At 42.1% G+C, this 25,339-nt stretch overlaps 1 protein-coding gene across 9 annotated transcripts in view; it reads left to right on the top strand.

The window, feature by feature from the left end:
• The window catches only part of LRP1B (LDL receptor related protein 1B), a 1,420,219-nt gene that overhangs the window by 890,143 nt on the left and 504,737 nt on the right, over window positions 1-25,339 (top strand). For all 9 annotated transcript variants that reach the window (XR_008308477.1, XM_053255348.1, XM_053255339.1 and 6 more), the window contains 3 exons: window positions 816-987; window positions 8,852-8,995; window positions 10,845-11,081. Coding sequence is in view for 8 of the 9 variants with exons in the window: in XM_053255348.1 (XP_053111323.1) it covers window positions 816-987; window positions 8,852-8,995; window positions 10,845-11,081 (553 nt within the window). In the remaining variant the exon portion in view is untranslated. The remainder of the gene's footprint in view (window positions 1-815; window positions 988-8,851; window positions 8,996-10,844; window positions 11,082-25,339) is intronic.

Raw genomic sequence — 25,339 nt, 5'->3', positions numbered from 1 at the left:
CTTCCCTGGCTTTTGGGGCAGCTTTTCCAGTGGCATTTTCCAGTGGCATAAACTTTGTCTTTTAAAAAGGATCAGATTGTGACTCAGAAGATCCACTGTTTGCGGAAACCTGCAACATAACCTTCTAGATTATACAGAGGGATATAGACATTTTCTCTCTACACCTTTTCATTTTGATGATTGTATTGTCATGTCTGAAGGAAGAAATAAAGAGTTATTATTTACTTTTTCATAGTACAGGTGAATAAACACGTACGACTTAAAAGATAGCACAATGTAAAACAAACAGCAAAATTCCTTTTATTTACTTCAAAATACTTTTTATATTCAGATGCTGTCATATATACAGGCAGTTAGAACTATGAGTCGTTTGTGCTTCTACGTTTCAAATACTGATGATCATCAGAAGAAGCATGTCTTTGTTTTAGATTTTAATAGCCACATCCTGAACACATGGAAATGTAGCCTATCCAAGTTTATAAAGTCCAGTGGATGGCAGTTTTAACATCATGTATTAAAATTGCCTATTGAGAGAGCTTATTGTACTTGCTCTGACCCCTTTGGCATTCTGTGTGTTCTTATTTACCTAACACTCTTCCCTACTCTACTGAGTTAATTTAAAACAAAATTATATTGTGCAAGTGAAAAGAACGCAGAATCCATTTGTGGTTTGAGTCTTAATGAGTTTTTCATTAACAAATATTGACTTTCTAAATATGACTCCCATTATTCATTTCTGTGTGTAGCCTTGCATTACCATTTGATTAGAACAAATTGTGATAAAATCAGATAATTATATATTTTCTTCCTCTCAGGTTAGACATCTTTATGGGTTAACCTTATTTGAAAACTATTTATATGCAACAAATTTAGATAACTTCAGCGTCATACAAATAAATAGGTTCAATGGCACAGATACACAGTTGTTAATTAGACTGGAAAATGCCCGGGAGATTCATCTGTACCACAAGAGAATACAACCCACAGGTAAGCTTCCAGTGACCTTCATTGCAACGCTTTTCTGCCTCTTGTTAGATGTTACTGTAATCCAGCAAGTTTAATTTCCAGTGTAGATACTGGGCCATTTTGAACAATACCATGAAACTGGCTGTCATAGGAAACATAGGAACATAGGAAGCTGCCATATACTGTCAGACCATAGGTCCATCTAGCTCAGTATTGTCTTCACAGACTGGCAGTGGCTTCTCCAAGGTTGCAGGCAGGAATCTCTCTCAGCCCTATCCTGGAGAAGCCAGGGAGGGAACTTGGAACCTTCTGCTCTTCCCAGAGCGGCTCCATCCCCTGAGGGGAATATTTTACAGTGCTCACACTTCTAGTCTCCCTTTCGTATGCAACTAGGGTAGACCCTGCTTAGCTAAGGGGACAATTCATGCTTGCTACCACAAGACCAGCTCTCCTCACAGTCCAGTGCATGAGAAGGAACATGTGCATTCACATCATTTCAGCATGCCATTCCATCCCTTCATAATCATGTGGTGGCCAGAACATCCAAACCACCTCTTGTCATATGATTAAACTAGGCAATTGGGAGTGGTTTGGCTGTTTCCTCCTCCACATGATCATGAGGGAATAAAGCAGCATACATATAGTGGGGCGGGGGGCATGTGGGGTGGGAGGGCATGTGTGAACAAGTTTAACCTTACATGGATGTCTGGTTGGGCAGTATTGTCTGTATTATCCAGCTCATTGTAGTTCTGCTGACTCAGGTAATTATCCCAAACAATTTTCTCTCTTGTTATTATCCAATTAACTTTCCGTTGGCAAAGGAGTAATTGGTAGCTGATTGCACTTTGGGGTTAGGAATTAGTATTCATATATGCATTTGAATGGGAGACTACATGTGAGCACTGTAAGATATTCACCTCAGGGGATGGGGCCACTTTGGGAAGAGCATCTGCATACTTGCATGCAGAAGATCCCAAGTTTCCTCCCTGACATCTCCAAGATAGGGCCGAGAGAGCCTCCTGCTTGCAGCCTCAGAGACGCTGCTGCCAGTCTGGGTAGACATACTGTGCTAGATGGACCAATGCTCTTACTCAGTATAAAGCAGCTTCCTATGTTCTTATGAATAAAGAGACCCAAGTTCAAATCCCCATTCAGCCATGATACTTGCTGGGTGACTCTGGGCCAGTCACTTCTCTCTCAGCCTAACTTAATTTACAGGGTTGTTGTGAGGAGAAGCTTAAGTATGTAGTTCACTGCTCTGGGCTCCTTGGAGGAAAAGCAGGATATAAAATGTAGATAATAATAATAAAATAATAATAATAAAGTATGCACACTGAAGTACTGTTATGTTTTCAGTGGGGTTGCACTGATTTTTCTCGATCCTTCCATTTCTCCTCACAGATTAATTATGTCATAAATTTCATTCTGCTTTCTTCTATTTATACATAGATAATTTATCCTGTAAGTTTAATTTTGATGCTTATGAAAACACACATAATATCCCATACAGTACTTTATGCAATATAAAAAGCATTAATCCTTGCCCTATTTTATTTATTTATTTATTTATTTATTTATTACACTTCTATATCACCCCATCTAAAGGCTCTGGGTGCTGCACAACAGGTATTATGGAGTAAATGCTGACCTTGGGTCCATAAATTTATTATTTATTTATTTATTTATTTATTAATTATTAAAACTTTTATACCACCCTTCCAAAAGGCTCAGGGCGGTTTACATTAAAACACCATTAAAATCAGTTAATAATTAAAACAAAAATTATAAAGCATAAAACAATGATCAACAATTAAATACATCATAAAACAACAATTAAATAATAAGAACAATTTAAAAACAAGTTTTAAAAAGCTGAGAAAGCCTGGTTGAAGAGATGTGTTTTCAGGTGTTTTCAGAAAATTGCCAGAGATGGGGAGGATTGTATCTCAGCAGGGAGTGCATTCCACAATCTCGGGGCAGCAGCCGAGAAGGCCCGTCTCTGTGTAGCCACAAACGAGTTGGTGGCAACTGGAGACGGACCTCTTCAAGTGACCTCAACGGCCGGTGGGGCTCATAGCGAAGAAGACGCTCTCTTAAATACCCAGGGCCTAAGCTGTCTAGGGCTTTATAAGTTACAACTAGCACTTTGTATTTTGCCCGGAAATCTATTGGCAGCCAGTGTAACTCCATCAACAAAGGAGTAATGTGGTCTCTCCGAGATGACCCAGAGACCAGCCTGGCTGCCGCATTCTGAACCAACTGAAGTTTCCGGACTATGTACTAAGGCAGCCCCACGTAGAGTGCATTACAGAAGTCCAGTCTGGAGGTTACCAACAAATGTACCACTGTTTTGAGGTCATTGATCTCGAGAAACGGGCGTAGCTGGCGTATCAGCCGGAGCTGATAGAAGGCACCCCTGGCCACCGCCTCAACCTGAGAAACCAAGGAGAGACATTGATCCAGAAGTACTCCCAGACTGCAAACTTGTTCCTTTTGGGGAAGTGTGACCCCGTCTAGAACAGGCAGATCAAAATCGTCTCTAGAGTTCCGACCCCGCACAATAAGTACCTCTGTCTTATCTGGATTCAGCTTCAGTTTATTCTCCCTCATCCAGCCCATTACTGCTTCCAGGCAGGCATTTAGGGAGGATATGCCAACTCCTGAAGAAGCTAAATAAATGCAGTGTAAACATGCAAATCACTGCATTCCCTTCTTTGCCTTTCTAGTATATTGTCACCTAAACTTGGCACACAACATATCCAAAAGCACAGCCACTCACCAGTTATGATTTCTCTGTTACTAATGAAATTACGAGACAGGGTAGAAAACCATCCCAAATTTCATTGACTGTTTCCATTGGGATAATCTCCATCCCGGTTCAATGTTAGGTCAAGTGGGAGGATGACCACTCCAAACCACGCTGACTCGTTCCATTGGGATAGTCTTGGTGCCAACCCAATGCACCAACCAGTTAACTAATTGGTATAGGAAAGTAAGGAAAGTAAGGAACCTTGTTTCCCCTTGAAAGCTCAATTGACCTTGAAGGTCTTTATCCAGTAGCCTGAGGCGCTGCATAGTTCTGTTCTCCCTAATTTGGGAAGATGAAATCAGCTTCTCCAAGAATGTCAGATCTAGTGTTTGGAATGTGTAAATCATTCAGAAGCTTTTGATCTCACGTAAGGGGTTTTAGCCACTAGAAGAATCACCACTGACAGCACCTACAACAACTCCGTTTCATTAAGCATTGCATCAGTGGATCAGCTGTCAACAGTACTAATCTAGTCTTTTCCCACTTCCCCTGATGGGACAGAGAACAGCAAAAGGAATTGAGTGGAGCTTGGCTCCAGATGGAAGAGCAGGAAGATGTGGAATGCATGGCACTGAACAGTGTGTTGTACCTTGCCAGTGAAAAGGCTGTGACATGACAGATAAGAACGGTCGAAGATGGTCTACTACAGTACCACAGCCTCTGGCTGAATGTAGACATCATACTTGAACGTTCAGGGACAACAGTCAGAAACACTATAGATCTAACCTTAATGTTTGTAGTCTCAGAAGATGTTTTACACATCATCTCATGGAAACCAGTTGAGAGGTTTAACATGTATTCACACAGTGGAAGGAGGGCCATCCAGAGAAAACATGAATTTGGAAGCCCCTTGAGCGAACAGAATTGAAAGCATATCTTGGACTGCTTATGCTGCTTGGTGTGTTTCATGCCAATAATGCAGGAACTGTGGGAAGCACATTTGGGGCATCATTGCTTCCCTGAAACAACAAGCCTGAGATGATTTGAGGCCATCACAAGTTACTTAAAATTTGATTACAAACCCACACTACAGGAAATAGTGATTGCCAAGTCTGTGCCCATTTGAATTATTTGGATCTTGTTTATGCAGCAGCTGCAGCAGTGCTACATAAATCAATACTGTATGTTCTCAAGAAGGGCCGTACTTCTGTTATCACCATGATATGCTGGTGAAAGTATCGTGTCATACTTCCTATGTGTGACATGACCATCTGTTGGCAATTCATTGCTCCAGCAACAAAACAAACCCTGTCGTATCCAAGAACTTTTTTTTTTAAGCCTTTAAAAATATTCACTAGCAACCAGTGGCTTGTCAGATGAGGAAGAGCCCTCATATAAAAAATTACTTAAGTCCTCAGATATGGTATCAAGAACTGCAAGCAAGTTTCCTCTGTGTCTTTATAAACTGTTTGACATAATGGATTTTTGCCTCAAACTATTTCTGCAATTTAGGAAGCTGCACTCCAAATGTCATTGGGTCAAGAACCAGGAAATTAATAGGGTTGATAGGCCTTTGCATGCTCTGTTGGACTAGCTGTGGATGGTTTGGAACATTTCAGCTGCCCCAGTTTCCAATCTCCCTTAATGACTGCTGTCTTTGTCTTCACTCCTCTCTCTGAGTTGACCTGAGGCCCTGAATATGTGAAGCTCACAGTGCTTATGATGACTTTATCTAGAATTCTAAGATGTGGCTGTAATGTACTGGAGTGCTAATACGCTCTCTTTTTTTAATGCTTGTGTTACAGAGAACAAAGCTTTTTTTTTTTTCTTCCCCATGCCTGAGTAAAACAGTGGAAGAAGACATTCCTGTACCATTTCTGTTTCTAAACAGGAATCTGGGCATCTTATAGACTAAGGTTTTAAAAAAACCTCTCATTACACTGAACCATTTCCGAGCACAAACTCCCAACTGTTCTTTCATAACTTGGATTTAATTTAGCATTCAATTTGGGTGATTTCATATTCTGTTGTTTTGGAAGAATTTTATATTCATCCTGATACTTTAGTATCTTTTCAAAAGCTAGAAGAGCTTAAATGAGGGGAAATAATTTGTATACATTGAAAGAAAATAGGCATAGTAATGAATCAATAATTTGTGATTATGCTATCTCACTGTCCCTGCTGTCAAGAGTTATTAAACCAAGATAACTTACAATAATTCTTAGTACCATAATAAAAACTATGTAAACTTAAGTGGCGCAGTGGGGAAATGCTTGACTAACAAGCAAAAGGTTGCTCGTTCAAATCCCCACTGGTACACCTATATTGGGCAGCAGCGATATAGGAAGATGCTGAAAGGCATCATCTTATACTGTGCAGGAGGAGGCAATGGTAAACCCCTCCTGTATTTTACCAAAGCAAACCACAGGGCTCTGTGGGTGCCAAGAGTTGAAATCGACTTGATGGCACACTTTACCTAGTATTTTATTATGCAAGAATCCTAAGTAGGATTCTTGCAGTTTGACATCTTTCGAAAAATACAGATGAGCTGAGTTTGGATGTACTGGGAAACCGGAGGTCCCTTCACCTCCGGTTTCCGAAGCTGCACATCTGAACTTGGCAAACCGGAGAATGGCAAAAAGGGACCTGCAGTTTTCCTCGCCAAACTCTACTCTGTACCTTAGGTCAGAGTGGAGTTTCATCGCCCTTAACTCCAGTTCAGTGAAACCAGCACTACATTCGAATGCTGGCACCACAGTTTGGGCCTGACAGGACCAGAGTTGAGGGAGGAAGTTCTTCCCTCACTCTGACCCGATTGGCTGTGCGAGCTGTCCTTTTGTCAAAAAGGAAGCCCACTCAGCCAGCTCCCCTGCCTCTCAGCAGTTTCTCTGACTGCAGAGAGGCCCCTCTCCCCAGCATCCAATGCAGACAGGAGCGGGGCACAGAACTGCAGTTCCATTGGACCTGCAGTTCCATGCTACATCTGAACCTGGCCATGGTGTCACTAATTTCTCCTCATAATATGCTCCCTCTAAATATTAAAGTAGTGTTGTTGAAGCTATTTTCCCATAGCCTCATCTCACAGTGTTGAGAGCAGGTTGTTCAGGCCCTTACCATGAAATTTCCACCCAGCCAGGACTGGTGGCTGAAGATGGGGCAATAGAACAGTTTGCACTACTTATGTGGTGGAGGGCATTTAAATATGATGATGGGTGGATCTCTCTCTTTCATCCAAATTTTGCTCATTTTCCTATAATTTTAACTCCATTTTCTTTTGCAAAAAATCCACCTTTTCCTATATATTTTCATATATTTCTTATCTGAACATTTGGTATGATGATACATTGCTAAGTATACATTTAAATAAGTAGTTTTCAGGAAGTATACAAATGCATAGAATCCATAGAAATCATAGTATTTTATAAAGCCAGAAGTGCTGGGGAAATGAAAGGTCTAGAGCGATGTGCTCCATTATAAATTTTGGCAAGAGTAAGATGCTGGTAGCAGCTCCCCTACTGTAACATTTTAAGGAGATCTTAAGTTATCACTTTTCATAAATACATTTGAATATTATTAAAAATTACTTTGAGACTATGTTTCCAAACACCTATTATACAGGCAGTAATTCTTTTTTTGGCAGTGGGAATTAGTTCTCCCATAGTACTTATTTCCAATAAGGTTAATTCTGCACCCTTGGAACATCCTTGGACCATGGTCAGAACAAAGTAATTACTGGTAAGTAATTAAGAGGGCAGCAACTCTGCTTCATGAGGCCCAGCCTTGTGGCAGAGAAAAAGCCTGTTACACACACACCAGATACCTGTTTCAATGCAGTTGAGAGAGACTGCTTCCCTTTCATAGAAGAGAAAGGGAGACTATAACTGACAGAGCATTTCTGCAGTGAAGAAGGAAACTTTTCATTAAAAATTTCCTTCTTCGCTGCAGAAATGACAACAGAAGTGACAAACAATATTTGTCACTTAAAGTCATATCCTAGAATCTCTAGGATACAACCAGCAGATTTATTTTGTCCCTTTAAAGCTACATACTGGGCCAGTTCAGAAAACCAACCCCACCACCATGTGGTGAGAGTCATGACCACTCATATTCCTATCACCCTCCTGGTGTGCTTTTCATAATTGTGTGAGGGCATAGTTTTTCTGAACTACCCTCACACACAATTTAATTTCTGAACTACCCTCACACATAATTTAAATGCTATATTATTAATATTCAAATTGCATGTGAGGACACAGTTCAGACACACACACCCCATGCAATTATAAAAAATGGAATGGTGTATAGAGATAGGGAGCAGGACATACACATTCATGTCCCTAATTGCATTGTGCTGCTTGGAGACTGTTGCTCTGCAAAGTGTGAATTAAAGTGTGAAGTTCCACAAGGCTCCATACTGCCTCCAGTGCTCTTTAATATGTATATGAAACCACCGGGAGAATTCATCTGGAGGTCTGGTGCAGAGCTTTATCAGTTTGCTGATGACACCCAAATCTATTTATCCCTATCAACTTCATCAGGAAACGGCATAACTTCCCTAAATGCCTGTCTGGAGGTGGTAATGGGCTGGATGAGGGATAACAAACTGGTGTTGAATCCAAATATGATGGAGGTACTGATTGTGGGGGGTGGGTCAAGACATGAAATATAGTATTTACTTGGATTATATTGTGTTTTAAATTTGACACACTGCCTAGAAATTACATATAATTTGGTATAAAAATTTGATAAATAGATAGATAATGATAGTGCTAGCCAGGGAAAAAAATCTCATTTAGCCAGCAGCACTGAAGTAATCAAGAAGTGTACATCATTTAAAAATCTCATATTTTTCATTGCAATGAGTTCTTATATTGCATCCTCATGATATTGTGTCAAGAAGGTTTTAACAATAAAGCTTATATCTGTGCCCTATCCAAATATGTGGTATATAACAGTAAACTACTACTGTTTTGCCTTTTATTAAGCACCACTCTAAAGTTCTTTGCTTCTGGGAGAGTGGAAAAGATGTGGTAGTGTGCAGATTTGTTCTTTCTCCTAAGCTCTCTTTTAATACTGATGTGTATGACAGCCTTGCTTTTGAAGAATTTCCAATCTGCTGTTTTTCATTTGTTGCAGTCAGGAGCCATGCATGTGAACTAGACCCATATGGAATGCCAGGGGGATGTTCGCACATCTGTTTGCTCAGCAGCAGCTACAAAACCAGGACTTGTCGCTGCAGGATGGGCTTCGTCTTGGGAAGCGACGGCAGGTCATGCAAAAGTATGTTGTTTAAAATCAAACACTTTGCCAGCAGCTAATATTTCAGAGTGGAATTCTGAGTGTTAATTAACATCATCATCAACAGCAGAGCAGCAGCAGCACTAACCTCAGTTAGGCAATGAGTTTGGCAATGTGCACCTGCCATTTTGTTCTCAAACCATTTTTTATTTCCTTTTGTAATCTTTTTGGCTGGGGTTTGGTCCTACAGCAGTAGAGGTGACTGAATCAGAGTTGTGACAGTAATGTTATAAACAACAGCAGCAAAACCCCATTAAAATATTCAGCAATACACTGGTACCTGTCTCCTGCAACATGCGATTGCAACAGTCTTTGCCCTAATCCTTTAAGAGCCCTTCCAAGCTGCATTAAAGACTTTTAGCCATTATTGATTTATAATCTTAAAAGGTCTCAATCCTTCTTGATTTACTAATACTTACCTCTATAAGGTAAACTGGATTTGATCCACCTGTGCAAATTGTAGAAAGCCATATCAGTTCATCTGAGTGTTTTCCAAATGATTTTACTCCAGAGCTAAAACAGCAGCATCAACAGTAGGTTTATATCCCCAAAATTTGCTAAATGAAAATATTCCATTAACTTTGTTGAAGTCCTTTCTTTCTTTTACATGTTTGATTTTGGCTATGGCCAGTAACATGTTTATGCTTCAAGCTTAATGTAGTAATTCTGTCCTGGCTAGAGTTAGTATGGAAACCCACCTACAGTGAACAAAAGCTAGTAATGGTGTGACACAAATTGCCAAAGGCTATTATCTTTTACTTCACAAAATAATGTCAATAAATAATTGAATTATCTTTTCCAATGAGATGGAGAAAGGGCATGACCCTGTTCAGGTACATCTATTCTTTAGTATTCAGATTTGATCAATATATTTCCTCTGGCACTTCCTACCAGCCCAATAACTACATTGACCCCTCTCAATTATTGTTCTCTAGTGGAACTTTTAAATCATATTGGGTGTGAATATGAAAGAATAATATATATGAAGAAATGAATCAACAAATTGATTTTGAGAGCTTCTGGGGGAAAATGACTAATGAAAGGCAATGAGCTGATAAATGGGCAGATATTTGAAGATGTACATCCCCTTATACAGTTCTCTTATCTGATGATCAACATAATTACTGGTCAGTTTGAATCTAAATAAATATAGCTGTAGTTTAATTGAAGGGCCTTAGAAACAAATTGGAAAGTATATTTAAAGGGAGCCCTCCACACTGTTATCAAGGCCTTAAGGTACAACATTTGCAATAATTTAACAAACAAGTGTCTAACATTTAACATATGACGAGGATTTGTGTGTTATATTTTTCATGATGGCGGAATCAATCATTTCCATAGATTCAAATAACGGAAAGTGTAATCGTTGCCTTGCCTTTCCTTAGACTCCAGCTTCAAAAGAAAGATCTGGCATAGTATAGTCAATTTGCTGAAGTTTACAGTATTGGTAGAGTTAATGGATACCACATGCTGCCTACAGCAGCTAGTAGATCCTAATGAACTATAAAATGCTTGCAAGATTATAAATTCTCATTTTACATTGGCTAAATTGTTATCCTAACGTTATCCTAAACATGTATTGTTACAGAAAAGGTAGTGATTAATTAGATATAACTCAATCATAGAAGTAATTTGTGTTTTAATTAAGATAATGCAATTAAGCAGTCATCTTGAATTTAAATACATTCAAAATATTTGAGAGGTAATTTCATGTATTGAATTTTTTTTTAAAAAACCCACTAATTGCACCAGTTAATTAAACAGTGACAGGATTCAGTGTAAAGAAATTAGATAGAATTGGTGGTTTATGTATGTAATCTTTCTTGTGCAGGGCCAAAGAATGAGTTGTTCCTGTTTTATGGGAAGGGACGCCCAGGAGTCATACGGGGAATGGACCTGAATACCAAAGTAGCTGATGAATACATGATCCCCATAGAAAACCTGGTTAATCCTCGAGCTTTGGACTTCCATGCTGAGACCAATTACATATACTTTGCTGATACTACCAGCTTCCTGATTGGACGTCAGAAAATTGATGGCTCAGGGCGTGAGACAATCTTAAAGGATGGTAGGTGGAGCTCAGAAAGATTTTACCGGGGTGGGGGTGGGGGTTACTCGCAGAATCACTGAGATCTTTCACCTAAGCATTTACAAGAACATCATACCCACTAATTTCTTTCTATAGTTTAAATCACTGTGATCCCCTGCTTTAAAACAACAGTTAAGTTGCTGTTTTTGTAAAACAAACAAACTAAAAACAAACTAAAAAAGCATGCTTTCATTGTTCTGGGATAGGCCTGCCTGAGCTGCAGAAACAGAAATGGTTGTAATGTGCCACATCCAATTGTATTGTGCTACACAAGCTCAAGGGTAGGCAACATTACGGCTCTCCAGAATTTATTGGCTCTCTGTAAAATTTATTACAGCTGGGATGATGGGAGTTGTAGTTCATCAACAGATGGAGAGGCACACATTCCCTAGTGAAAGTGGAACTAACCTTACATCTGAATAAACAAGCAATTTACAATGATGGTTACCAAAGCCCATTCTGACTATGCCTGCTCATGAGAATGTCAGGCCATGTACTGTGCTGCTGTGCATTGGAAAGCAGTGGGCAGGGGTTCCCAGAGATTACTTTCCTAGACCTGGGGAGAGTGGCCAAAGTGCCATGGAAATAAGCCTCCTGACTGGCCATCCCCACCTGTGTACAGGTGCGCCTTTGCTTGTGGCCCCTGCAGTTGAGCCCACTGCCCTGTGGCTGGGGGAGAAGATAAAAGTGACTTCTCCCACGATTCCCTGTGTCCGCTTTTCTGCATATAGTACACAGATTGAGTAGACCTGGGATTTTTAGCCTACTTTCCAGTAGGCTTATGAGATCAACTGGCATTCTGTGTGTGTGTCTGTGTGTCAGTCACTGTGTCCCCCCACTATTAACTTCACAACTCCTGGACCAATATGAACCAAATCAGGTATAGTTGTAGGGGAAATATAGGGATACCTCAGCGGCATACTTTGTGACAATGTCATCCACCCCAACCAAAGATGGCAGACGTGTAAACATTTGAGGCCCAAGTAGGCTAACTTGTGAACCGTTTAACTGATTTGAACCAAAACTGCTACAGCTGTAGGGACACATAGGGATGCCCTAATGGCATGGTATGTGATGGTGTCATCCACTCCAATTGAAGATGGAGGCTGCGTGAACATCTGCGGTGCATGCTGCCTAATTTGTGGACTGTCTAACCAATTTAACCCAAATTAGGTACAGCTACAGTGAGTGAAACACAGGAAGAACTCAATGGCATTGTTTGTGATGATGTCGTCCACACTGATTCAAGATGGAGGATGCATAAACTTTTGAGGCAGAAGTGGACTAACCTGTGAAGCACTTAACCTATTTGAACCAAATTTGCTGCAGCTGTAGGGAAACATAGGGACACCTCAATGGTGTAGTTTGTGATGATGTCATCTACCCCAATCCAAGATGGTGGATGCATCTACCCCGATCCAAGATGGCGGACATGTGTACAAGTGCACTAATGTGAGGACTGTCTAACTGATTTGAACCAAATTTGGAACAGCTGTAGTGAGTGACACACAGGGATACCTCAATGGTGAAGTTTGTAATGATGACATCCACCCCAATCAAATATGGCGGACACATGAACATTTGAGGCTCAAGAGATCTAACTTTTGAGGACCTTGATTTGCACCAAATTTAGTCCACATGTAGAGACAGTGAAAGGAATGTAGGCTGATTAGTTCTTACTAGAACAACTTGTCTAGAAATGTGCTATGCTCAAGTTGGTTTGTGATCCAAAAGGTCTGCATGAGAACTACAAAGCAATGTGCATGCATTGTGGTTTTGATTTCCCCCCTTAAAAATGCACGGTATGTCCAAGTTGGTTTTGTGATTGAACTGTGGAGCAAGAGACACATATTGAGGCTATTCACACATCCGTGCAAAACCGGGCTAAAGGAGTCCAGCCTGGTTTTGCATGCTCGTGTGAACCACCAGGATCACAGCCGATCCTGGTGGCTACATGGTGGCAAACCCACCTAAGTTGCCTCCTGATTAAATGAGGTTAAGGGAGAGAGCACTCCCTTGGCCTTATATTTCTTATCGTGCACACTTGGGAGGGGGAAGGGGGATCCAAGTAATGCACCGCATACTTGCATGCTGCATTATTTGGGCCCTGGGGGTTGGGTGGGCATCACACAGCAGCATTTCCCTGTACCCAACTCCCGGAGCGGCTGGGCGAGGCATGGGAGAGCTGCAGGTGAGCCGCTGCTCGTCTGGGTGGGCAATCCGCCTGCCCGGTGATGAGTGAGTGATTGTCTGTGGGAAGGGTTGGGCAAACCTGCTCTCCCAGCAGGCCACCAAAGAGCTCTTCTATGTGATCGTGAAAAGAGCTCCATTGTGTCCCAGTTACTTTGTGAATGGTCAAGAAGCCAGGTGAATCTATTAGGGCTTGCATAGCTCAAATGCACTTGAGCTCAGATTGGTGAGTTTTTGGTTATATATATATATATATATATATATAGAGAGAGAGAGAGAGAGAGAGAGAGAGAGAGAGAGAGAGAGAGAGATATGATGTTTATTTTGGCGGGGTGGGATAGCATATGCTCATTAGGTCCAGGGTACAAAATTATGTAGCTGCACTACTGATCCTGTGGCATGTCTCATATGTTGTGCTGGGAACTTTTGTGCAGGAGAGGAGAGTGCGGTTTTGAGAATTTCCATGTCTTCACACAGTAATTTGATCTTCTTCACTAGTGCAAATTTGTTCATTGTACAAGTGTTTTGTTAGTCTAGATTTCTCTTTTGTTTATTGTTAGCTTTTAGCATATCCTACATATCAAAATAGCCTGAAAGAAACTTCTCTTGACATAATTGCAGCAAGTGACACCAAACTCACAAGGAAGCCTGTTTTCAAGCTCTCTCTAGTCTAAATAGTACATATCAAAGGAATTTTATGGCCAATCATCTAAGCAGCTGTGTTCATTGGAGGATTATATCGAGACTATTTTCAAAGAAAAACATTTTTGAGCACTATGGCTCAAGCCCAGTTCCTCCCTTGCTGATCTAATTTGCTGCCCCTCGTGTCCCTTGCTGAGATGACCAAGACATTAGCACTGTGGCTAATTTTGGGTCTTGATGCTTTTGTTTAATAGACATTTCATATGATAATGAGATTTATTCCGAGTGCCATGGCAAGTTTTAGCCTACTTTCCAGTAAGTTTTTGAGTTCACCCTGTATTCTATGTTCGTGTGTGTGTGTATCACCCATATCAACTTCGCAACACCTGGACCAATATGAACCAAATTGGGTACAGTTGTAGGGACTCATAAGGACACTTCAGTGGCGTAGTTTGTGTGATGATGTCATCCACCCCAATTCAAGATGGTGGGCGTGTAAACTTTTGAGGCACAAGTGGGCTAATTTGTGAACCACATAACCAGTTTGAACCAAATTTACTACAGCTTTAGGGACACATAGGGATGCTCCAATGGTGTAATTTGTAATGATGTCAATTTGCTCCAGTTCAAGATGGCAGATGCATGAACATTTGAGGCAAATGTGGTCTAACTTGTGGACTGTCTAACCGATTTGAACCAAATTAGGTGCAGTTGTAGTGAGTGACACGCAGGGACACCTCAATGATGTAGTTTGTGATGATGTCATCCACCCTGATTCAAGATGCCGGAAATGTAAACTTTTGAGGTGCAAGTGGGCTAACTTGTGAACCTCCTAACCAATTTGAACCAAATTTGCTACAGCTGTAGGGATACATATGGATGTCCCAGTGGTGTAGTTTATGATGATGTCATCCACCCTGATCCAAGACGGTGCAGGCATGAACATTTGAGGTGGAAGTACACTAATCTGTGGACTGTCTAACTGATTTTAACAAAATGATGTACAGTTGTAGTGGGTGACACACAGAGACACCTCAATGGTGTAGTTTGTGATGATGTCACCAACCCCGATCCAAGATGGCAGACGTGAACATTTGAGGTGCAAGGGACTTGTGGACCATGATTTGCACCAAATTTAGTCCAGATGTAGAGATAGTGAAAGGAAAGTAGCCTGATTAGTTCTTACTAGAACAACTTGTTTAAAACTATATATGTCTTATTGTACAATGAGAAAAGTATTAGCAGAGCCCTCTACATGTTGTGCTTATTTACTACATGCAAGGAGGGAGCTTTATTTAACATGATATCATCCAAGATATGAAATAAGTTTGAACAGACATATCCTCTTGCAGTATAAATTAGTATAATCCAAAAATTGCTGCTTTATTTAAAGGCTAGTAATTGTTCCAGACTGCTGTGTTTTTAAAATGTAATTGCCTACATTTATGATTCTGGTTCATTGGTTTTATATGGGTTCTGGGCCATAACATAATGTTGTAGCAATTAAGGTCAGCCTTGGAGAAGCCGCTGCCAGTCTGTGAAGACAATACTGAGCTAGATAGACCAATGGTCTGACTCAGTATATGGCAGCCTCCTATGTTCCTATGTAAGGTCATTCACACCACCAGAAAAGATGGTGCAGGGAGAGGGCTGGCAGTTCCCAGCCCATACCCGTACATGTCCAAATTTATTTCCAAGGCTCTGCTTTGCAGCAGCGAGTGGCGGAGCAAGGAGACAGAGGAGACAGTCCTCTGGCATCCCTCAATGCACTGTGCCAGAAGCATGGTGCATTGTGGGATTCTCCCTCAGCCAGACGCTCTTGCCACCCATCTCTGTGTGTGCACGGGCTGCCTCTTCGGTTTGACCATTCGGAGTCAAACAGGACCGAACACCCCTGAATGTTCGGGGGGTTCACAATCTTGATTTTGTTTTATATTAAAAAACAAACAAACCTTTTTTTACCTTTTACTCACCTCGGGGGAGTTACTGGAGGTGGTGGGGGGGTCCACGGCGGATCCCCCTTCCCACACCAGCTTTCGAAATGACCCTCTCTGCTGGTTCGGCCACTCTTTGGCCAGTTTTTAGCCTTCACCGGGCAGCCTGGCAGCTATTATGGAGGTCATGAGTCTGTGCACATGGCCTCTGCGTAGCCCGGACCATGCAGAGGCCATGTGTGCAGGCACACGGCCTACATAATGACATTATAGGACTACATTTGACCTACATTGACCTACATTTTAGGTCAAGGCCTAAAACTGGCCAAAAAGTGGCCAAACTGGCCGAGGGGGTCATTTTGAAGGCCAGCAGGGGGAGGGGGAACCTCCGTGGACACCACCCCCCGCCGCCGCCTCCAGGAACTCCCCTGAGATGAGTAAAATGTAAAAAAAGTTTATTTGGGTTTTTTTCTTTTCAAAATCAATATTTGATTTGGGGGGCGTCAATGGGGTGCTGGACTGAACTGGCCCAGTTGGGTTCGAGGCCGATATGGCCTCGACCTGAACCAGGCCAGCCAGTTCCGTGCACATCACTACCAGGCTCCCTGGTGGCCAGCACTGGGATCAGCCTCAATCCTGGTGTTTCACACAAGCAGCCATACCCTGGTCGGGCTGCTCAAGCCCAGGTAGGGCTGCTTGTGTGAATAGCCTTATTATTCTTATTTGATTTAATTGTCCACGCTTAGTATAGAGGACACATACATACTACTGTTTTTTAATCACTGTAAGCTGTTAAACTACTATAGGACAAACATGCTATTGAGCAAAACAGTGTACTTCTGAAACTTGTATGGTACCAGAAAAGACTCCAAAGCAAAATTTTCGTGTATCTGCATATCCGTCTGGTAGCTGTTCAGCTGGAAGAATTCATGAAATGTGACATGACAGTTCTTATAGCAAGTTATATCTATATCTGTAGTTGTCCAGTAATTAGGAAGATATTTAAATTTCAACTTACAATGATATTAAGCTCTTCATTTAGAATGAGATACCAAAACTTCAAGTAACAATTGCAGATTGCACAGATTTAATACATCACTGTGATACCTAAGCATGTCCATTCCTTTTCAGGAAGCTGTGGATTTATGTTCTGCTGGTTACTCTGCTAGACATAAGTCACTGGTGTACTGAACTGAAAAGGAAATTAAGATAATTTGATCATTGTCTGTAATCTCTGGGCTATAGAACCACATCCTACACTGCAGTGTTGAACTTTGGATTTGGGGAAACTGGAATTTGGAGATCTTTGTGTATATGAAACATAGTTAGAACAAATTCAGTAGAGTGAACTATCAGACTTATCAGCCCTTAACATTAAAATTGGGTCTGCCTTTGGAAAGTTTTTAAGATCCTTGAGAATACAAGAAGTGTTCTTGTAACTTGTAATTTCCAAGCATAAAGCATCTATTATTCATTTTTTAAAAATAACAAGATAAGGGTTATGTTTTTGTTTTCTATTCCAGCCGTTAAATCTAATTGGCTCTCTTCAGTGGTCAGCCTTGGAAAACAATATTTTAAGACCTGTAATTTAGTATCAAGTGCCATTAAAAGCAGAGCTAACATTATACATCTTGGTATATAAAACAGGATAATTTCTGGCATATGTCTTTTAAGGTCAAATAAAAATCCATTAGATATTTTATAAAACAAGAGTAATACCATACTTTCTTGCCTGATTGACTGAATTCTCTGACATCTTCCTGAATCATTGGGATGATTCTTAAAATTGAAATGACAAAATAGTGATGTATATAACAGCTGCCTCTGAAGAAGACTGTTTGTATTGGAGAATGAAAAGAGATGGAGTTCTGCCACAAAGAAAAAAAAATAGTAATGGGCTGGATAAGGCAGATCGATAATGAGCTGGATGATGGAGAACAAACTGAAGTTTGTTCTCTGGAGGTACTTGTGGGAGGCCAGAACTTAGGAAGTGGTTTAGATCTGCCTGTTCTGGATGGGGTTACACTCCCGGGATGCAGCTTGGGAGTACTTCTGGACCCTAACCTCTCTTTGATAAATCAGGCTGAGGCAGTGGCCAGGAGTGCTTTATATCAGCTTTGGTTGACATGCCATCTACATCCATTTCTTGAGATAAACGACCTTAAAACAGTGGTTCATATGCTGGCAACATCCAGGCTTGATTACTGCAATGCACTCCACGTTGGTCTGCCTTTGTACATAGTTCGGAAACTGCAACTGCTGCAGAATGTTGCAGCCAGCTTGGTCTCCAGGGCCACCTGTAGAGACCATATTACTCTTTATTTTAAAAGGTCAAACTTTTAAACACTGACACATGACACTGACTGCCAATTAGTTTCTGGACAAAATATAAAGTGCTGGTTATTACCTATAGTGCCCTGAATGGCTTGGGCCCAGGTTATTTAAGAGAGTGATGTGTTCTTCTTGAACCCGGCCACCTATTAAGATCATTTTGGGAGGTCTGTTACCAGTTGCACCAGAGCGCTTGGTTAGGGAGCTGGAGGAGGAAGTCCTCCAGCATCCCTCAGTGCACTGCACCAGGATCCTCTCTCAGCCGGATACTCTTGGCACTTGGCTCTGTCTGTGTGCAAGCAGCTTGTAGCCCCCCCCCACACACAACCCCAAACCTAGGGTTAAGGGAATGCTCATGCCCTTGAACCCAGGTTAAAGCCTGGGCTAAATTCAAGCAGGACAGATCATGTGGGAGTGCGATCTTTGCATCCCACCAACGAGGGAGGATTGTTTCAGGGTAAGGTAAGTTCTGCGCAGCCTTCTCACCCCCGCCCAAAAAAAAAACCTGCCCGCCCAGCAGTCCTGTGAATAGCCTTAGTATTAGTATAACTAAGGGGTGCATTTCAAACCTCTTGTACCCACTTCAACTCTCCTGCATTCATCAAAAAGGTGCAAAAAGATATTATTATTTATTTACACAGTCAGACAGGAGTTATTGACTGGTTTGTTTTATCCAGACATCGAGTCCTTCCCAAGGACCTGGGATGGCTGAATTTTATTATCAATGTTGTTGCTGTTGTTATAGATATCATCGCAGAATATAGGCTGTTCCCAGTAAAGTTACTTTTTCTAATTGGCTGATGGTGATTTCTGTGGCCCCTATGGTTTTGAGGTGCTCTTCAAGTTGTTTTGGGATTGCACCTAGGGCACCAAATACCACTGGGATTATTTTGGTCTTCTTCTGCCACAGCCTTTCAATTTCAATTTGTATATCTTTGTATTTTGTGATTTTTTCTATTCCTTTTTCTTCCATTCTGCTATACCCTGGTATTGCTATGTCGATTATTTTGACTTTTCTTTCTTTCTTCTCGACTACAGTTATATCTGGTGTATTGTGTGGCAGATGTTTGTCTGTAGTCGGAAGTCCCATAATATTTTTGCATCATCATTTTCTACTACTTTGGTCCACTGTTTCATCTGCTTCTTTACAAAGGTGGCACTTGTTGTTAGTTGTTGATTTTTCTACTTTTGCTCTTATTGCATTTGTTCTTAGTGCCTGTTCTTGTGCAGCAAGTATTAAACCCTGTGTTTCCTTCTTCAAGTTGCCATTCTTAAGCCATTGCATGGTCTTGGTGATGTCTGTTTTTCCACTTATATTGTGCAAATATTGACCATGCAGTGGCTTATTTTTCCATTTTTCTGCTTGGTTCTTGACTTGTTCTTTCTTGTAGGCCTGCTTTGTTTCATTGGTGTTGAATAGTTTCTCATTATTGACCATTTGAAGTCAGTGGCGTATCGGGGGGAAATGGTGCCCAGGGCAAGCTCTGGCCCTGAAATAGTACCCCCCGGCCCCCACATACCTGTGAGGGCACGGCGGCGCCCCCCTGGCGGCAGATGGCCAGCGGTGGCGGCGATTCGGCAGCGGCGTGCGGCGGCGGGTCGCCCGCCGCCGAGTGTGGCAGCAGGCATGTGGCAGTGATTTGGCGGTGGCAGCGGGTTGCCCGCAGCCCGCCGAGTGCGGCGGTGGCTGGTGGCTGGCGTGGCGGCGATGGGCTGTAGTGTGGCCTGAGAGGCGGCGGTGGATCGCCCGCCGAGGACGTAGTGCAGGCAGAGCGATGCCGAGCCTGCCTCCTGGCCCGGCTTCGGGCGTGCCTGCGCAGTTGGGAAGCGACGCCGGGCCAGGAGGGAGGCTCGGCATCGCTCTGCCTGCACTCCGTCCTCGGGGGGTGATCCACCGCCCCCGCTCGGGCCGCGCTACAGCCTATCGCTGCCACGCCAGCCACCAGCCACCGGAGCACTCGGCGGGCCGCAGGCGACACGCCGCCACCACCCTCCACCGCCAAATCGCCGCCGCACGCTCGCCACCACACTCAGCGGGTGATCCAGGGGCGGACGGGGGGAAGCCACTTTTTGGCGCCACACATGTGACCCACCGGGGTGGCACCCAGGGCACGTGCCCTGCCTGCCCCCCCCTATCGTTACGCCCCTGTTTGAAGTGCATCTTCTTCACTGTCCTTGATACATTCTTCAAGGCTTCTTTTCTCCTCCTCTACTGTTTGATGGACTTGCAGCATTCCTCTTCCATCTGAGCTGCAAGGGAGGTATAGCCCATCTACATCACTGCAGGGGTGTAGAGCATGATTGATGGTCATTATTTTCCTGGTCTTACGATCTAGCGTCTCTTGCTCTGCCTGGGTCCAGTCTATTATTCCTGCAGTGTATCTGATAACAGGTATAACCCAGGGGTTTATGGCTTGTATCGGGTTCCCACCATTGAGCTTGGACTTGAGGATTTTTCTAACTCTCCTGATGTATTCACTTCCTATTTTTCTTTTCACTTCAGTGTGTGCAATGTTATGAGCCTGGAGAATGCCCAAGTATTTGTAATGTTCTTTCTCTTCCAGGTTCTTGATCTTGCTTCCATTGGGCAGTTCTATTCCTTCTGTTTTTCTTATTTTTCCTCTGTTCGTTATTAATGCAGCACACTTGTCTAGTCCAAACTCCATTGGTATATTGTTACTGAATATACGGACAGTGTTTAGCAGTGATTCAATTTCTGGCTGGGACTTTCCATACAACTTCAGATCGTCCATGTATGGCAGATGGTTGATTTGACTTGATGTTTTAGATGTTTGGTATCCGAGGCCTGTTTTGTTTAGTATTTGTGAAAGTGGAGTCATGGCGATTACAAACAACAGAGGGGATAGTGAGTCCCCTTGGAAAATGCCTCTTCTAATGCTAACCTGTCCAAGTGTCTCTCCACTAATTGTTAACTGTGTACTCCACATGCTCATTGCTTTTTAAATAAATATCTGAATGTTTTTGCTGACACCAGTAGTTTCGAAACATTTTAGTATCCATGTGTGAGGCAATGAGTCAAAGGCTTTCATGTAGTCAATCCATGCAATCCATTTCTAAAATCATTTTGTCAATCAGCAGCTGGTCTTTTGTGCCTCTGGGGTTCGGGCAATTTCCTTTCTGTTCAACTGGGAGCTGTTTGTTCGCTAATAAGTGTTGCATCACTTCATCTGCTATTATTCCAGTTAATAATTTGAACATGGTTGGCAGGCAGGTTATTGGTCTATAGTTACTTGGAACTGCACCTTTTGCTGGGTCTTTCATGATGAAATGAGTTTTCCCAGTTGTTAGTCATTGTTCAATATCACCTCCTTGCAAAATGTGATTGAACTGTTTTGATAGTTGTTTATGAAGGCTTGTTAGGTGTTTAAGCCAAAAGCCATGAAGTTCATCGTTGCTTGGTGCAGTCCAATTTTTAATTTTCTTTGCTCTTTCACTTATTAATTCTGGTGTTATTATTAGATCTTGCATTTGTTGGTTATATTTTTCGACCTCTTTCACCCAGCCTGCTTTTTTATTATAGTCTATTGGATTGTCCCATAATTTCCCCCCAGAAGTGCACTGTTTCTTCTTTATTTGGTGTTTCTATGTTTCTTGTGGTTTCTCCTTCTATGCTTTGGTAGAAACGTCTCTGATTCGATTGGAATTGGAGATTCTGCCTGTGTTGTGTAATTCTGGCTTCGTATCTGCTAATCTTCTTTGACACTGCTGTTATTTGCTCCTTTATTATTTCCAGGACTTTTCTAATTTTCCTTAAATCTAGGCGGTATTTTTGGATCATATACTGTTTGGTGTTTTCATTCTTCAGCTTCTTTTCTTTCATATCTTTCAATTTACTAGCATCTGATCTAAGCCTGGAGATTTTATTTTCTAATATAATCTTCCATTTAGGTGATGTACTGCTTTCTTTTTTTACAGGTCCACTGATCTTATATCCGAGCTCTTGTGTTGTTATTGTTGCTGCACTGTACATTAGTTGGTTTGTTTCTTGCAAATTATTGTTTGTTCTTTCTGCAAGTGCAGCACTGACATCTTTTAATGCCTGAGCTAGTTGTTTTTTGGCAACTGTTTTTAGAGCTGGAAGTCGAACCCTGGTGGTTGTTTGTTTCATGTGCTCAGTTATTTTTTGCTTTAGTTCTTGTTGCTTTTCTGTTAAATGGCATTTGGGTTTTTGAGGTGAAGGCAAAGAGGAGGTTGCCTGGTTTTGATTTTGAAACAGTTCAGCAACAGTGGCATCCTCTATTTCCATCACCTCCTCCACCTGCGCCTGAGCAACTTCTTCAGTTGCTGGTAATTCTTCTTCCATATCTTGAGCCTGTGTTGCTCTTTGCAGTTCTTCCAGCTCAACTCCTGTGAATACTTTATTTCTCATTATGTATCTTCTCTGGTCTCCTAGCCTTTGTTCTGTTATTTCTGTATCTTCATGCTTCTATTTCCAAATTTGGTACATTCTTTTTAAATAACCTCTTCTAGTTGGACTAGACTTGTAATAGCAGATCATTATTTCCTTATTGGCATTTTACGTATATTTTTTCCGGTTAAGCAACGTTTCTTCCAGTTACCTTGCAGTCTCCAGCTCTGGTTGCTCAACTGAAGATCCTGAGTCCTGTAGCCTACTTGCCACCAGATTTCCAGGGACTCCAGCACCTAACGCAGTCTTTGTTGACCAGGGCGACGACTGATCCAGCATAGATTTATTAAAGTTACGTCTCACCATATTGTTGATGGGAGAGGCAGTCTTTGTCTGGCTCCTCTGGTGAGACCTGTCCAGTATGGTTAGACCTCTGGCATAGCTCTCACCATCCTCAGAGCATGCAAGCCCCACAGCCACGCCAAGGTAGTGCCTCACTGGGGGATGATGATTATGATGATTATATTATATTATATTATATTTTAATATTTATGTAATGGTTTCCAACAAAAAGTTTTCAAAATGGTCAACACAACAAAAGAAAGTAGAAGATGGTTCCCTGCCTCCAAAGGGACTCACAATGTAAAGGAGAAATATGAGAAGAAACACCAGGAACAGCCACTGGGAGGGATACTGTGCTATTTTCCCCACTAACTATGAGAGAGACACAATTTTTAGAGGTGTCTCTTGCCAATTATAGGGATATAAATTTCATTTTAAGATATATCTATGCCATTTTGTCTTTTAGAGATGTGAATAATGACAAAATTTGATAACAGTGGCTTATATAGCAGGTAATGCCTTATATCAGCATTAGGGACCTGCTGGGTCTGCTGAGCAACTTGAATATAGAACATAGAAAGCTGCTTTGTACTAGCCTGATCCAGACATTATGCTGTATGAGTGTACTGATGTTTGTGTAAATGACTGTACCTGTGTTCACTTAAAAAGTGAACCTGGATACACACCTTTCGAATGCATGGTGCAGATAGGAAGTGTACTTCTGTACCTGTGTGTTCAGTATAGCATGTGAATGACTTACCTGTGTAAAGATCTGTCCCTGTGTACACAGTACACTCATATGAGTGTTGAACATAATGTGTGAATGTGCCTTCTTAGACAAACCATTGGTCCATCTTACTCAGGCTACTGCAGCCTCCATTGAGCCCAGCCCAGTAGTTCTTATCGGGTTGCTGCTTGGCACAATGGCTGCCTAGGCCCCACTACAGAGCTCAGCAGCTGGGTTGGTGCTGGGCACAAGGGCCATTAGCTTCCCCCTCAATGGTGCCCAGAAGCTGGTTTGCGGTTGGAAGTGAGGGCTGCATGTCATTCCCTCTAATTAGCCCAGCAGCTAGATTGCCATTGGGCACAAGGATTGTTTGACATCGCCTCTGTGGAGCCTGGGAGCTGAGTTGCTGCTGGGTGCTAAGGCTACTGGGCTCAATGGAGGGGGCAGTGTGTGTTATTCATGCTCAGAAGCAACCTAGTTGCTGGACGCAGTAGAGAGGGTCTCTAATTACATGGCCGTCTCTAATGGCTGTCGTACCCAGAATGTTGGGGGCAATATGCTAAATCATTGTAAACCGCTTAGAGAGCTTCCAGCTATAGAGAGGTATATAAATGTAAGTGCTATTGCTATTGCTATTGCTAATTACACCACTCCACCTGTGGACACTAATTACTCCAGCCCGGCCTCAGAGTCCCTCTCTAGAGGAGAGATTCTGCATTTTTTGGAGGGCTTATAAGGAAGGGGACTGCAGTGTTTGGAGGGGTTATAAGGAGGGCTTATAAGGAAGGTGCGTGACACCGAAGGCCTTTGTTGATGGGCCTTCTGTGTTGGACTGAGGTCTGGGGAACAATATATTTCTTTATGGCTATTCTTGGAACAGAAACTGCTGTCTAGCTAGCTTTAGTCACTAAGTCTTGGGTGAAGTTAGTCTATAACTAGGCTATTGTGAACCTCCCAGGGACCTTTAAAAAAAAACAAAAAAAACCAGGACTGTATACAAATGTACTAAATAAATAAATATAATGTGTTTGGGTTTATCTGGAGATGGGGAGACAGGTGGCATGTTCATTTTCTGTGGGGCAGCTATTCTGGTTAGGGTTGTGTGTTTTCCCCCCTGTTTTGTTTTTGGCCCAAATCTGAAACACCCCAATTTTGTTCTTGGTTGAAAATTGCAAAATCCAAATCTGAAATGTTTTGGATTTTTTTAAAAAAACAGCCCTGGGTCAAAACTAGTGGGTGGGGGTGGTAGTGCCCAATGGGTGGAAGCTACCACCCAGATTTCAGAGGAATTGGGCAAAGGGCTGATTTTTGGTGGATTTTTGAAGTTTAAGATTTTCCCCATAGTGAATAATGGAGGTTTCAGCAAAAGTATGCTTCATGTTGGGGAGAAAGGGGTGGCCCACAGCAGAGTAGGATGGGTGGTAGTGCCCAGTGGGGGCAAGGAAGCTGCCAGAATTATTTCAAAGGAATTGGGCAGAGGGCTGATTTTTTAAAGATTAAATGTAGTTTATGCATCTTTAAAGTTCTTCCCCATAGGGAATGATGGAGGTTTCATCAGTTCCATAATGGCAATTGGGGGGCACCGGGGTGGCCCAGAGTGAGTGGTGGTGTAGAGTGGTGGTGTGAGTGGTGGTGTAGAGCTGGGTGCCAACCACCCCCATGGATTGCTAACCCATGGGGTACTGGGTTCTGTTGTTTCTGA

The sequence above is a fragment of the Hemicordylus capensis genome, chromosome 1 (genome assembly GCF_027244095.1).
Source record: "Hemicordylus capensis ecotype Gifberg chromosome 1, rHemCap1.1.pri, whole genome shotgun sequence".
NCBI classification, from domain to species: domain Eukaryota; kingdom Metazoa; phylum Chordata; class Lepidosauria; order Squamata; family Cordylidae; genus Hemicordylus; species Hemicordylus capensis.
Note: the sequence above shows the minus strand (reverse complement) of the source record. Positions and strands in the feature narration are given on the sequence as shown.